This window comes from Protobothrops mucrosquamatus, unplaced genomic scaffold (assembly GCF_001527695.2).
Source record: "Protobothrops mucrosquamatus isolate PMUCROS unplaced genomic scaffold, P.Mucros_1.0 scaffold4219, whole genome shotgun sequence".
Taxonomy (NCBI): domain Eukaryota; kingdom Metazoa; phylum Chordata; class Lepidosauria; order Squamata; family Viperidae; genus Protobothrops; species Protobothrops mucrosquamatus.
This window is the reverse complement of record NW_015390141.1, coordinates 98,236-112,061: the sequence shown is the minus strand read 5'-3', so window position 1 is coordinate 112,061 and position 13,826 is coordinate 98,236. Positions and strand designations below refer to the sequence as shown.

The 13,826-nt window shown below is 40.0% G+C and overlaps 2 protein-coding genes across 2 annotated transcripts in view; both read left to right on the top strand.

The window, feature by feature from the left end:
• Nucleotides 1-3,602, top strand: part of DUS4L (dihydrouridine synthase 4 like) — a 10,281-nt gene extending 6,679 nt beyond the window's left edge. The window contains exons 5-7 of the mRNA XM_029286602.1: nt 208-330; nt 1,338-1,564; nt 3,308-3,602. Of these exons, the coding sequence (XP_029142435.1) occupies nt 208-330; nt 1,338-1,564; nt 3,308-3,558 (601 nt within the window). The 3' untranslated portion in view covers nt 3,559-3,602. The remainder of the gene's footprint in view (nt 1-207; nt 331-1,337; nt 1,565-3,307) is intronic.
• Nucleotides 3,603-5,866: 2,264 nt separating this feature from the next.
• BCAP29 (B cell receptor associated protein 29) overlaps nt 5,867-13,826 on the top strand; it is a 17,359-nt gene continuing 9,399 nt past the window's right edge. Inside the window, exons 1-5 of the mRNA XM_015828096.1 lie at nt 5,867-5,928; nt 6,289-6,416; nt 9,057-9,157; nt 11,741-11,891; nt 13,200-13,335. Of these exons, the coding sequence (XP_015683582.1) occupies nt 6,325-6,416; nt 9,057-9,157; nt 11,741-11,891; nt 13,200-13,335 (480 nt within the window). The 5' untranslated portion in view covers nt 5,867-5,928; nt 6,289-6,324. The remainder of the gene's footprint in view (nt 5,929-6,288; nt 6,417-9,056; nt 9,158-11,740; nt 11,892-13,199; nt 13,336-13,826) is intronic.

Here is a 13,826-nt window from a genome sequence, read left to right as displayed (position 1 = left end):
TCCATCCATCCATCCATCCATCCATCCATCCATCCATCCATCCATCCATCCATCTATCTATCTATCTATCTATCTATCTATCTATCTATCTATCTATCTATCTATCTATCTATCTATCTATCTATCTATCTATCTATCTTTTTTAAAAAAAAGAATAGGAAAAATAACTATGTATCCCATCACAGAGGATTTATTATTTTCTTCCAGATGGGCCATGGCAGAAGGCTATGGTGCTTGCTTAATAAACAAACCAGAACTGATACAAGAGATGGTGAGATCAGTAAGAAATCAGGCAGAAAAACCCACGTTTTCGGTATCTGTTAAGATACGGTAAGCCCTTTACAGATGTATATGTGAACCGCCTTATAGGGGAGCTGGTCAGCATAAAAATTTAATTAATAAAAAGAAATAAATGTCTTTATTTAATAATAAATAATACATAAAATGTATTTTATTTATTACCTACATAAAAAAGATATTACAAATAATCAGTGAAGTATATATCTTTATTTCAGAAGGATATGATTTAGAGAAAAAAAAAATCAAGAAATGTGTATTATTCAGGAATAATAATGCAATAGCAATAGCACTTAGATTTATATACCACTTCATAGTGTTTTAAAGCCCTCTCTAAGCAGTTTACAGAGTCAGCCTATTGCCCCCCCCCAACAATCTGAGTCCTCATTTTACCGACCTCGGAAGGATGGAAGATTGAGTCAACCTTGAGCCGGTTAGGATCAAACTTCTGGCAGTGGGCAGTCAGCCTGCAATAGTGCATATATTTAAAGGGATACAGTACTCATTTTCTAAACATTTGATTTGATATGTGTCCAGCACAACAATGTGATTCATGAAATTATGCTAACATGCTACTTGATATACCCATTCTGACTACATTTTATTGATGAGAAAGTTTTTAGGGTCATGATGTGAGTTAATGTTAGTGGCCTAGGCTAAGGTCCAGTGGAAATTACTTGACTTAATAGCCCCCTGAAAGCAAGCAACATTTAGATACAACTAGCTCAAATTCCATGGATTTAGGCACAACTAATTTCTTTAAGATTAAAACCAAAATATGCCAATCCTGACCCTTATAAGCAACACTGGATGGCTATTAGTAATCCAGATGGGCGTTTTAAAGCATGTTTACCGTATTGTAAAAGTGTGTAAGTGTAAATACACATACACTTCCTACACATATATACACAAATATAGGCAATACATACATATAGCTATACGTTTCTCCCTTTCTCCCCCTTTCCATTCTTAATTCTTCACTGTATTTTCACGTTGTATTTACCTGCGAGTTACCATATTTCTCTTGTATGGAACGGAAGGATCCATGAAGATCTAAAGAGAACCGTAGACCTTTGCCAAAAAGCAGAATCAGCTGGAGTATCCTGGATCACTGTACATGGGAGAAATGTGGAAGAAAGACATCAGCCGGTGCACTACGATGCAATTAAAACAATTAAAGACAGCGTATCAATACCGGTGGCAGCTAACGGTGATGTGAAATCCCTGAAAGACGTGGAGTCCATTCATGAAAGAACAGGAGCTGATGGTGAGAACAATCTTGGTTCTTTTGAATTTCTCTTCCCAATGCTTGTTTCCAGCAATGCTGGCTGGGCTGTTGTAGGAATTGGAGTCCACATGTCTTAAAATGGCTAAAATTAGGGAACACTACACTTGCTTGTTTTAACTAGCTGTACAAGGAGCTCATGTTACATGGTATAAACTCATATTCTAAGAAATACTTTACAATGTATTTACAATTACTTTACAAATACAATGTGTTAAAAGGGTCTTTCTCCTAAATTTCTAGACTCCAGTGAAATTTAGTCAAATCTATCTCCCTCTGTTAATCTTCCGAATCTTCCAGAATGCTGCCTTTCTGCTTCTAGTATCTTCAATATTACTGTTCATCAATTTTTCCCATTCAGTGAATAACCGGCATCTTGAAACTTTTTAATAAATAAGAAAATATGACGCTCTTTAGACGGGATCTGAAAAGTCTCTAGCTCCTTGAAATGTGCATCGCCTGCAAGAGATCGATGCACAATCTATGTTCACCAATCCCTTCACATTTTGCGATCTCTTCAGCCCCCACTTGTCCAAAGTTGACAGTATACATTTTTGCCTTTTGAGGACTATCTCGCTGAGGAAAAAGATCAGGTTGATATTCTTCCAATATTTTGCAGGCCGTCAAATCCAGGACAAGACCTGCTTAGGTAGAAAGAAAGAAAAAAGTAGAAAAGAATGGATTTCGGGAGATGTATTTTTTCAGTTTTGAAATTATTTTTATCTGGTGCAAATGAGAAGATGGAACAGCTTTAATATGTTAAAAGAGATAGCTAGTTGTTTTTAATTATTATTATTATTTGTTGAGTCAGTGTTGACTTCTGACAAACTGCCTGCACAAGTCCTTGCAGTCTTGGCAAGATTCCAGATGTTGTTTGGCGTTGCCTGCTTCCTAGGGCTGAGAGTGAGTGACTGGCCCAAGATCATCTAGCTAGCTTTGTGCCTAAGGTGGGACTAGAACTCCCGGACTCCCAGTTCCTAGCCTGATGCCTTCACCATTACACTAAACTGATTGTCCAGTTGTTTATTATTGTGTTGGTTTTCTTTTTCTTTTAAAAAAAACTTTAGCACATTTTTTTATCTCTTTCACACCCACCGTAGTATCACAGTTCTGTCATTTGTATTTTCAATTTCACAAAATAAAATCAAACAGAAGGCAGATTCTAGCTAAAAGTTAGAACTTCAGAATATCAAGACTGCTTGGATGGGAGCAATCAGTTGTCCAGAGAAATAGTAGTTTTCCTTTCATTGGATGTGTTTAAACAGAGCTTAAAGAGTCATCAGTCAGGAAAGTTTTAATGAATCTTTCTGCACTAACCAGGTGTTGGGGCTTAGTGGGACAATAATCTTTTTCCAACTCCGTGATTCTGGGCATTATACATTCTGATACAGACTTAACAAAAAAAAATATTATCTTTTAGACTAGTGTTTCTCAGCTTTGATGACCTGAAGACAGGTGGACCTCAACTTCCAGAATTCTGGGAGTTGAAGTCCACTCTCTTAAAGTTGCCAAGGTTGAGAAACATTTAGACTCCTGAAAGAAAGAATTTTAAAAAACCGGTCCAATCTTTTTTCATCATCTTCTTTTCTTGTTCTACCCTACCCTTCAAATAGTACAACTGTAGCCACCATCAATGGATACCCCAAAATTATCCACTCCAGCTTTAAGATAAATATATCTTTGTGGATTTCTGAAATATATATATATATTTTTCCCTTTTCGTAGGTGTCATGGTTGCTAGAGGGCTCTTAGCCAATCCAGCTTTATTTGCAGGATATGAAGACACACCTCTGCAGTGTGTCCAGGACTGGGTGGACATAGCCCTTCAACAGGGGACCCCCTTCACCTGCTTCCACCACCACTTAATGTACATGCTGGAAAGGGTGACTTCGAAACAAGAAAAGAAGATTTTTAATGTTTTATCAAGTACGTCTGCCGTTTTGGACTACCTGAGAGATAATTATGGCGTTCGGTAGCTTGCTCAGTATATTAAATCGTGAGAAGACCAATCTTATTTTAAAATTGTGGACGTCTACGATCGTTTCTCCTACTCAGTGATTTCAGTATGTGTATTTATACAATTTTAGCACGTTCCTGTGAGCAACTTGTGAAGAAAAGCAGCAACTGTCTATAGCTTTATTCAGCCCCCATCAGCAAACTATACTTTCATGTGTGCAAACTGTGAACCATAATCTCAAGTTGGTTTGTTTTGACTGAGCAGAGTTATGGACATGGCTATAATGTGTAAAGATGCTTATTGCAATCACATATGCAGGTAGTCCTTGACATACAACCACAATGGAGTCCAAAATGTCTGTTGCTAAGCAAGACAGTTGTTAAGTGAGTTTTGCCCCATTTTATGACCTTTCTTGCCACAGCCGTTAAGTGAACCACTGCAGTTGTTAAGTTAGTAACCCGGTTGTTAAGTGAATCTGGCTTCCCCATTGACTTTGCTTGTCAGAAGGTCGCAAAAGGGACCCTGGGACACTGCAACTGTCGTAAATGTGAGCCAGTTGCCAACATCTGAATTTTGATCATATGACCATGGGGTTAATGCCATGGTCATAAAAGTGAAAAACAGTCATAAGTCACTTTTTTCGGTACCGTTATAACTTTGAACAGTCACTAAACAAATGGTTGTAAGTCAAGGACTACTTGCAATCTTCTTCTTCTTCTTCTTCTTCTTCTTCTTCTTCTTCTTCTTCTTCTTCTTCTTCTTCTTCTTCTCCTTCTCCTTCTCCTTCTCCTTCTCCTCCTCCTCCTCCTCCTCCTCCTCCTCCTCCAGTATTCTTCATTCCTTTCAGCAGAGATTACTATCTACAAACTGATTAAAAACTTCTCCTAATCATTCCAGATAATAACAATTCTTTGGGAGGAATCTACATTTGGTATATATTTGAACGATCATAGCTTGCCAAATATCCTTGATCATGCTATAGCGAATATAGTAGATTTCTGAAGAAATAAGATGTGTAAAACATGAGGCCGAAGCCCATGCTGAAGCTTTTATTCTGCAGTTTTACCCATACTTGCAAAAGTAAGACATAAGTTCATGACACTTGCTATTAAACAAACATGCATGACATTGTATTTATCAACCTATATCTGTTCAAAATTGCTTCACATACATGCCATACCCCTTAATCTTGGAATAATCCTGTTGTACAGGTAGTCCAAGACTTGCAGTCGTTTTTTTAGTGACCATTTGAAGTTACAATGGCTAGGGTTGCCAGGTCTGCTTCCAAAAAATAGCGGACAAGCGGGGGGGGGGGGTGGTTAAGTAGTAAAAAAAGTAGACTGTACAGCTTTAGATTACGTACCATTTCATCATAAAGCTTTTGAATAAAAAAAATGTCCACTATTTTGTGAAAAAAAATAGTGAACATGTGAAAAAAGTGGACCGTTCACTCAAATAGTGGACACCTCGCAACCCTAACAATGACCCTGAAAAAAAGGGACTTATGGCCGTTTTTCACACTTACAACCGTTGCAGCATCTCCAGGGTCACGTGACCAAAATTCAGAGGCTTGGCAACTGGCATGTACTTATGACGGTTGCACTGCCCCGGGGTCACGGGATCCCGTTTTGCGACCTTCTGATAAGCAAAGTCAATGGGGAAGCCAGATTCACTTAACAACCGTGTTGCGAACTTAACAACTGCAGCGGTTCACTTAACAACTGAGGCAAGGAAGGTCGTAAGATGTGGCAAAGCTCACTTAAGAACTGTTTCACTTACCAACAGAAATTTGGGGCTTAATTGTGTTTGTATGTCAAGGACTAACTGCACATGTGATTATAATAAAGCATCTTTACTACCTGTAAAGGACTACCTGTGTTTATAATTTAAGGCCTAACTTTTCTATGGGTTTCTGGGTGGAGTAATTACAACTGGTGTATGTGGAACATCAGGTTGATTAAAGCACGAATGAGCTTGTGGATGGAGAGATATAATTAATAAAGATGCACCAGAAATAGTTCTAGTTTTAATTGTACCAATCCAGGATTACCAGTTTGGGAACAATTCTGCTGTGGTTGTTGCCACCCCACATATTCCCATTCAGAGGCTCAGATTTCAAGTTACTAGTCCTCATCCTTGCCAGTTGGACAACCCCCCCTCCAGTTGGAATCCACCGGATTCCCCGAGATCCCATTGCACGTGTGAAAACCCCCCTCTATAAGGCACGGCCGGGACCCGTTTCCGTCGCTCACACACACACACACCCCACACACAAACACACACCCAACCCGGGTTCGCCAGCCACGTGGGCCGAGTTCACACGCACACGCCCACCCAACCTCCCCCGTGCGCCGAGCCCAAACCGAAGCACCCTCCGGGGAAACCTGAGGTAAATCCATCTCTTCCCCGGCCCGAAGGGGCCTTCGGGGGCCGCCGCAACCCCGGCCTGAGGGGCCGAAAGAGGCCCGCGGCTTTTTCCCGCCCTTCCCCGGAATGGGAGTATTAGCCGTGGAAGGAGGACTTCGCTCGGGCTGGCCTGACAGGAAAGCCCGGGCTGAGGCGGAGGCAGCGGCCGCCGGGGGTGACGCGGGAAAAGCGCGGCTAGTCTGGGAGCGACTGGCCGCGCGGCTCTTCCCGGCCGAGTTGGGGCCGTTGGACCCGGCGGAGTCGGGTGGCTGTGCCGGCCTGAGGAGAGGGGCTTTGCTTCGGTCCCCGGCCGAGACGGAGCTAACGGGGCTTCCCTCCTCAGGAGCGGCGAAGGCGGCGGGTCCCCCTCAGAGGCGCCATGACCTTCCAGTGGAGCGCCGTGGCCGCTTTTCTCTACGGCGAGATCGCCTTGTTGCTCCTGCTCTGCCTGCCGCTTGTCTCGCCCGTGAGGTAAAATCGAGGCCGGCCGGGCCTGCTTTGGCGGGGTGGGGGGGCGGGGCGGTAAGAAAAATAAAGCCCTGAGGCAATTTTTTTTCTTTTTTTTTTCTTTCCCCCTCCTCGGCTGGTTGATTATAAACTGAATTGAGTTTTATTTATTTTTTTTGTTGGGGGGAGCTGAGGAGAGAGAAGCCGTTGATGTGGGTTGGTTTGCGGGGGGGGGCTTTTAAAATGGGGGCTTGACATTATATCTAATTAAAAAAAAACTCGATAAGCAAAGTACATATCTGATTTTTTTACATGTGATAACAGCGGCCAGAATTATTACATTCGCAGGTTATTGGAAGAAGGAAGAAATGCCAGCAGAAGAAGAAATAATGAAAAAAAAAACTAGCCTGTGAGGAAATGGACAGGCTTACTTTAAGGATGAAATAAAAAAAAAGAAGAAGAAACAGAATATTTTCAAACTTGGGACCTGTTTTATCGATGGTTAGAGAAAAGGTTTAGGGATTAGGAATTTAATTTGTATTTGTGAATAAGATGCTCAGACAACACGTTTTTTGTTGAGTGGTTACTATTGAATTCTGTTAAAAAAAAATCAGTAAAACTTTATAAAATGAAATAAAATGAGGGCTTGATCTTGGTCCGTTCTGCTGCGGTTTTCAGCCTTTTCCAAGGTTTTCAGCCTTTTCCAAGGCTTCCCCCGACATTTACAGGTGGTCCTCGACTTACAACAGCTCGTTTAGTGACCGTTCAAAGTTAAAAACGGCACTAAAAATGTGGCATATGACCATTTTTCACAATTAGAATCGTCCCCGCACCCGCATGATCAAAATTCTGAGGCTTGGTGACTGACTCGTATTTATGACGGTCGCAGTGATCCCGGAGTTACGTGATCTCCTTTTGCGACCTTCTGACTAGCAGAGTCAATGGGGAAGCCAGATTCACTTAACGACCGTGTTGCTAACTTATCCAGTGCAGTGATTCACTTAACAAGTATGGTGAGAAAAGTCGTAAAATGGGGCAAAACTCACTTAACAAATGTCTCGCTTAACAACAGAAATTTTGGGTTCAGCTGCGGTCGTAAGTCATCACTGGGGGCTTTCAAGAAGAGACTGGACTGCCACCTGTCAGAAATGGTGTAGGGACTCCTGCTCTTTGCAGGGGGTTGGACTAGATGACCTACAAGGTCCCTTCCAACTCTGTTATTCTATTCTATTCTATTCTTTCCTATTCCTATTCTATGTCAAGGACTACCTGTAGTTCATTCTATACAGGTAGTCCCCGACTTATGACCAAAATTTCTGTTATTCAGCAAGACAGTTGCAAACTGAGTTTTGTCTCATTTTACGACCTATCTGGCCACTGTTGTTAAGAGAGTATGGTCTAAAATCTATGTTGCTAAGAGAGACATTTGTTAAATGAGCTTTGCCCCATTTTATAACTTATCTGGGCACATTTGTTAAGAGTGAATCACTGCAGCTGTTAAGTTAGTAACCCAATTGTTAAGTGAATCTGGTTTCCCCATTGACTTTGCTTGTCAGAAGGTTGCAAAAGGGGATCATGTGACCCCGGGACACTGCAACCGTCATAAATATGAGTCAGTTGTCAAGCGTCTGAATTTTGATCACCTGACCGTGATGCAGCAGTCGTTAAGTGTGAAAAAATGGTCATTGGTCCCGTTTTTTAGTGCCCTTGTGACTTCAAACAGTTACTAAGTTGTAACTGTTGTAAGTCAAAGGACTATCTGTACAAGTCGGTTGCCAAGCAACTGAGTTTTGATAACGTAATGGGGATGCTGCAATGGTCAAAAGCAAATGTTTATAAGTCAAGGACTTATAATGGCCCTGCCTACACCAATAATACACATGTATTATTGTGCTTGATATTTTGTCAGCAACGTATTCTCTGGATTTTAATACCTAGCTTGCTAATACATAGTAAGTTCCTTTCTCTCTACCTCATTTTTCTAGCCAATGATAAAAGGTATCCCATGTTCTAAAATAAACTGAGTCTTCTTTCTCTTTCATTTTCAATATCAATCTATCCATTTCTGCACACTCTTAAGATTTTTTTATTTAACACTTCCTCCGTTGGTAGATCTTCGTTTTTCCAATATTGAGCGAATACAATTCTTGCTGCAGTTAATATATGTAAAATTAAATATATACACTCATAATTTTCTACAATTATGCCTAACAAAAGCTAATTCTGGCTTAAACACTCTATATTTTTTCTTCATTTTCTCTCACCATGTATGTATTCTTAACCAAAAACTTTTGGCTTTAAAGCATGTCCACCAAAGATGGTAAGTCAAAATGCGGGCATCTCCCTTATAAATTCTACAGAGCTAAATCTGACTGATTTAACCCAAAATATTTCAGTTGGCTAGGGAATTCTGGGAGTTGCCAAGTCTTAAAAGTTACCAAGGTTGGATATCCCTAATCTAAAGTATGGGCAGGCACGCAGCTGGAAAAAGGTAGTCATGGAGATGGCTGCGTGCTGAACATTTTCATGTAATTTTTATATCCTTCCCATGTTATTGGCAAGTGCTTGAAAAGTAATTTGGGCAAGTTTGTGATGTATACTTAAAATGCCTATGTAATGGAATGTTCCTATATTAATTCTTTGAAATGTATTTCTGTTTTATAGATGGAACAAATTTTTTATGATCTCTGTATGGAATAAAATTGCAAGCTATTGGAACAAGGCATTCCTTACTATTATAGTCATATTAATTGTTTTATTTCTTGGTAAGTAGAAAATCAATTTTGCATGTGGCTCTTAATATGAACAGGCTGTGAAAGCAAGTGTGGAGATTGCCTTTACAGCCTAAAGATTGATTTTGCTGCAGATGGGGCAATATATCTTACAAAACCCAAATGAATTAAATAAGAGGCAAGTGTTGTTTTCCCATTATCAGATAGTAAAACTTAAATAAGATTGACATAGAACATCTATTGGAATATTTATGGAAGAAGGGGTTTTTTTGTTTAAGAATCAGCAGGTGGCACTCTTTCTTTCTACTGTACAATGGTTACTTTTGAATTGTTATGAGAAAAACAGCTAGAGAGTTTCTGGAGATGGATTTATTTAGGACAATTTTTCTCACTGTAGTGGTTGCTAGAAATTTGTATTGCAAGTCTCACCACTTGCTGCCAGCATGTTCAGTAGCCCGGATTAAGAGATTCATTGCCCATAATACTTGGAGAACATCAGGTTAGGAAAGGCTGCTTTAGAAGAACTGCACAAAACTTTTGTGCTTTGTTCTTCTTCGAGGATCGTTCTAAAACAATTGCTAAATATTATATTGATTTTATTTCCAGTTATGAAAAAATAAGACCTACCCCAAAAATAAGCCCTAGCTTGATTTTTTTGGGTGGTCCTAATATAAGCCCTACCCCAAAAATAAGTGAGGAACACACCTAAAAAGCTGAGGGGGTGGAGCTGCCCCACGTGCCCCTCACCCATTTACCTTGCAGCCAGGCCTCTACTCGCCAGCCCATTTCTTCTCTGGGGTCCCCAGGCCTGCATTTTATAGTCAACGGGCCTTTCTGAAAGGCCTCTGCAGCTGACAACCGAGCTATAGATTGAATCCATTGCTCGGTTCTCGGCTGCAGAGGCCTTCCGGAAAAGCCTGTGACTGCGAAATGCAGGCCAGAGGTCCATTTTGAGCGGCAGAATGAAGCAGCTCCTTTGGCCGTAGAAGAAGTGGGCCAGCTGGGCGGTGCTGTCGGTGCTGGAGGTGAGTGGAAAAGACACACACACACACACACACTCTTTTGGAGGCATATAAGACCGGGTCTTATTTTCGGGGAAACACGGTAGATTAATAGATACCACTTAATAATAATAATAATAATAATAATAATAATAATAATAATAATAATAATAATAATATAATAATAATAATAATAATAATAATAATAATAATAATAATAATATAATAATAATAATAATAATGTTAAAGTTGGAAGGGACCTTGGAGGTCATCTAGTCCAACCCCCTGCTCAGGCAGGAAACCCTATACCAGTGGTGGCGAACCTATGGCACGGGTGCCAGAGGCGGCACTCAGAGCCCTCTCTGTGGGCACTCGCGCCGCCGTCGACCCAGTCCTAGGCTTTCAGCTGGGTTTTATAAAACCCTTTCGCTTTAGGCCTCCGCCACCATGTACAAAAAAAAAGGTTCAATCAATCAGTCAATTTCAACTTCTCGGGGGAAAAAAAGATCTTGCAAAGTTGGAATTGATTGATTGAACTTTTTAGTCCCACCCAGTCTGCCGTTACCACCACAGCCACGCCCACCCAATGGGCCACACCTACCCAATGGGCCACACCCACCCGGCACCCGACGATGCATAAGTGGGTTTTGGGTTGCAGTTTGGGCACTCGGTCTCTAAAAGGTTCGCCATCACTGCCTTATACCATTTCGGACAAATGGCTGTCCAGTTTCTTCTTAAAAACTTCCAGTGTTGGAAGTTTTTGGTGGAAAGGTAACAGCATTCTGTGTGCCTTTGGTGTTTAGCCATGCTGTCCACATGACCCTGGAAAGTGTCTTCAGACAATGCTGGCTCCCTCAGCCAAGAAACTAAGATGAGCACTGTGCTGACACACTTGTGGTCAGCCAAGAAACTAAGATGAGCACACACACTTTATATAGAGATAGATAGATAGATAGATAGATAGATAGATAGATAGATAGACAGACAGACAGACAGACAGACAGACAGACAGATAGATAGTAGATAGATAGTAGATAGACAGATAGATAGATAGATAGATAGACAGATAGATAGATAGTAGATAGACAGATAGATAGATAGATAGATAGATAGATAGATAGATAGACAGACAGACAGACAGACAGACAGACAGATAGATAGTAGATAGACAGATAGATAGATAGATAGATAGATAGATAGATAGACAGACAGACAGACAGACAGACAGATAGATAGTAGATAGACAGACAGACAGATAGATAGATAGACAGATAGATAGATAGTAGATAGATAGTAGACAGATAGATAGACAGACAGACAGACAGACAGACAGACAGATAGATAGATAGATAGATAGATAGCCTTTATTATACAAATTCACTATTTGAAGTATGTAACTGTAAAGTTAATTTCATATTCAAATGTCTAAGGAAGCCTATGTACTTTATATTTCATTTCAGTAGCTATTCATTTTAATGCTTAAATATAAATCTATTTTCTGAGGTCCGATGATTAAAATGTGGTATTGGCAGAAGAGATACATACCGAACTAGCAGATAACAGAAGACAATAGGAAGCAGGTGCAGTTAATACATGTGCGCATTTATGCTCCCAGATGCAGTAAGGGAGGTGAGGAAATACTCGGCTGTGCATTTGAGTGAAGACACCAGCCATTCCAGCCCCACCGCATTTGATCACCTCCATATGAAACTTTTTAGATCGCAACGAAATCTTTACATATCAGGATTTTCCCTCTTTCTTTGGCTGTAAGTATAAGCATGCGTACTAGCTTAAATATATGAACTGGATAAGTGAGAGTAAAAAAAAGAACAGCAGATCTTCATGGATACAACTAATACATATTAATCAAGTGGATTATATTAAAAGAAAATTGTTCTTGGTTTTTAACTTTAAAAACCCCTCTGTCTTCTGAACTGGTACAGTCTTCTTAAAATAGTGTTGTGTTTCAGAAGGCAGCGATAGAACAATTGATTGAAAAGACTGCTCACGCTATATTTAGTTTCTCTGTGTTTGGAACACTTGCCATTAAATTTCTTGAGAGGAAATAAATCATGATGCTGCTTTCAAGTAAATAATTCTATATATTGGACTATCCAATACAAAGCTTCTGAGATGTGTAAGTAAGAGACACAGGCAAGGAATGCTGTTTATGCTGCGTTTCATCCTTCAGGCCCCATTTTTTAATATATTGAATTTTATCCTCTCGTGAATTGATCGAGCGTTCTTTCAATTCAACAGCCACTTTATCTATACAGGTAGTCCTAGACTTACAATAGCTCATTTAATGACCAGTCAAAGTTATAATGGCACTGGAAAAAGGGAGTTATGATCATTTTTTACACATGCAAATATTGCAAAATCCCCATGGTTAAATGTAATCAAAATTTGGATGCTTGGCAACTGGTTCGTATTTATGACGGTTGCAGTGTCCCGGCGTCACGTGATCCCCTTTTGCGAGCTTCCGACAAGCAAAGTCAATGGGGGAAGCCGGATTCACTTAACAACCATATTACTAACTTAATAACTGCAGAGATTCAGTTAACAATCTGTGGCAAGAAAGGTCATAAAATGGGGCAAAATTCACTCAACAACTCTGTCGCTTAGCCACAGAAATTTTGGGCTCATTTGTGGGTGTAAATCGAGGACTACCTGTACTTCACATTTACATCTCCTGCATGGGGATCAAACTTGTTCAGCATTTGGGTTGCAGACCAAAGCCAAAATGGAAGGTATTAAATTTTTTAAAAAATGTAAAATTTCAGTCCAAATTTAATAGCAAATGCATTGTAATTCATCAGGAAGTTTTAGCAAATAATTGCTGAAGCATTTGAATATTCAGGATACCGCACAGCAGTAAAGTCTGATAACTAATTTAAAAAAAAACCCCATTAAAGTATTGTTTCTTTTAATTTTAAATCCGTTTTAACGTCCTTATAAAAAGTGAAGCATTTCCTCTGCTTTTTTCATAGAAACTTAATGAAAATGATTATCAGTGGATGCTTGGGCTGTGCTGATGAATTAGTGATTTTTAAATTTTGTTTTGTTTCCCGTAGCGTCCTAAGACGTCTTGTTTCTCTTATCACTTTATTGGCGAACGAGATGGAAACGGAGAATATTCTGAAAACAGAAGTAGCAAACAGCAACGAAGTCGCCCGGAAGTGCTTGGAAGAAAACGAAAAATTGCAGCTGGTACGTTTGCTGGCTCGCAGGTTTCGTTTCTGTATTAATTGCATCTCTTTCACAAGAGTTTCATTTGTAGACTTCCCTCTCACGGCCTGTGTTTCTTACGATTCTTAGAAGACCTCACAAGACGTAATGCCCTTAGTTCATCAGCCGTGCCTGTTTTTACAGGACCTCCATCCTTTAGTTAAAAAAAACATTTGCTGTAAATACCAGTGAGAAAAAAGCAATAGCACTTAGACTTATATACAGCTTCCTAGTTCTTTACAGCCCTCTCTAAGCAGTTTACAGAGTCAACACACTGCCCCTGGGTCCCTATTTTACTGACCTCAGAAGGATGGAAATTCAAAATTAGCATGAGAAATCAAAATGAAAATCAAAATTACACATTTGTGCAACGTGCCAGCTTTGGCTGAAGTGTCACAGTTTGGTTAATGAGCTTAGTATAGAGTGAATTACTTAATCTAAAAGCATCTCCAAGATAATCAAGTTCCTCCCAC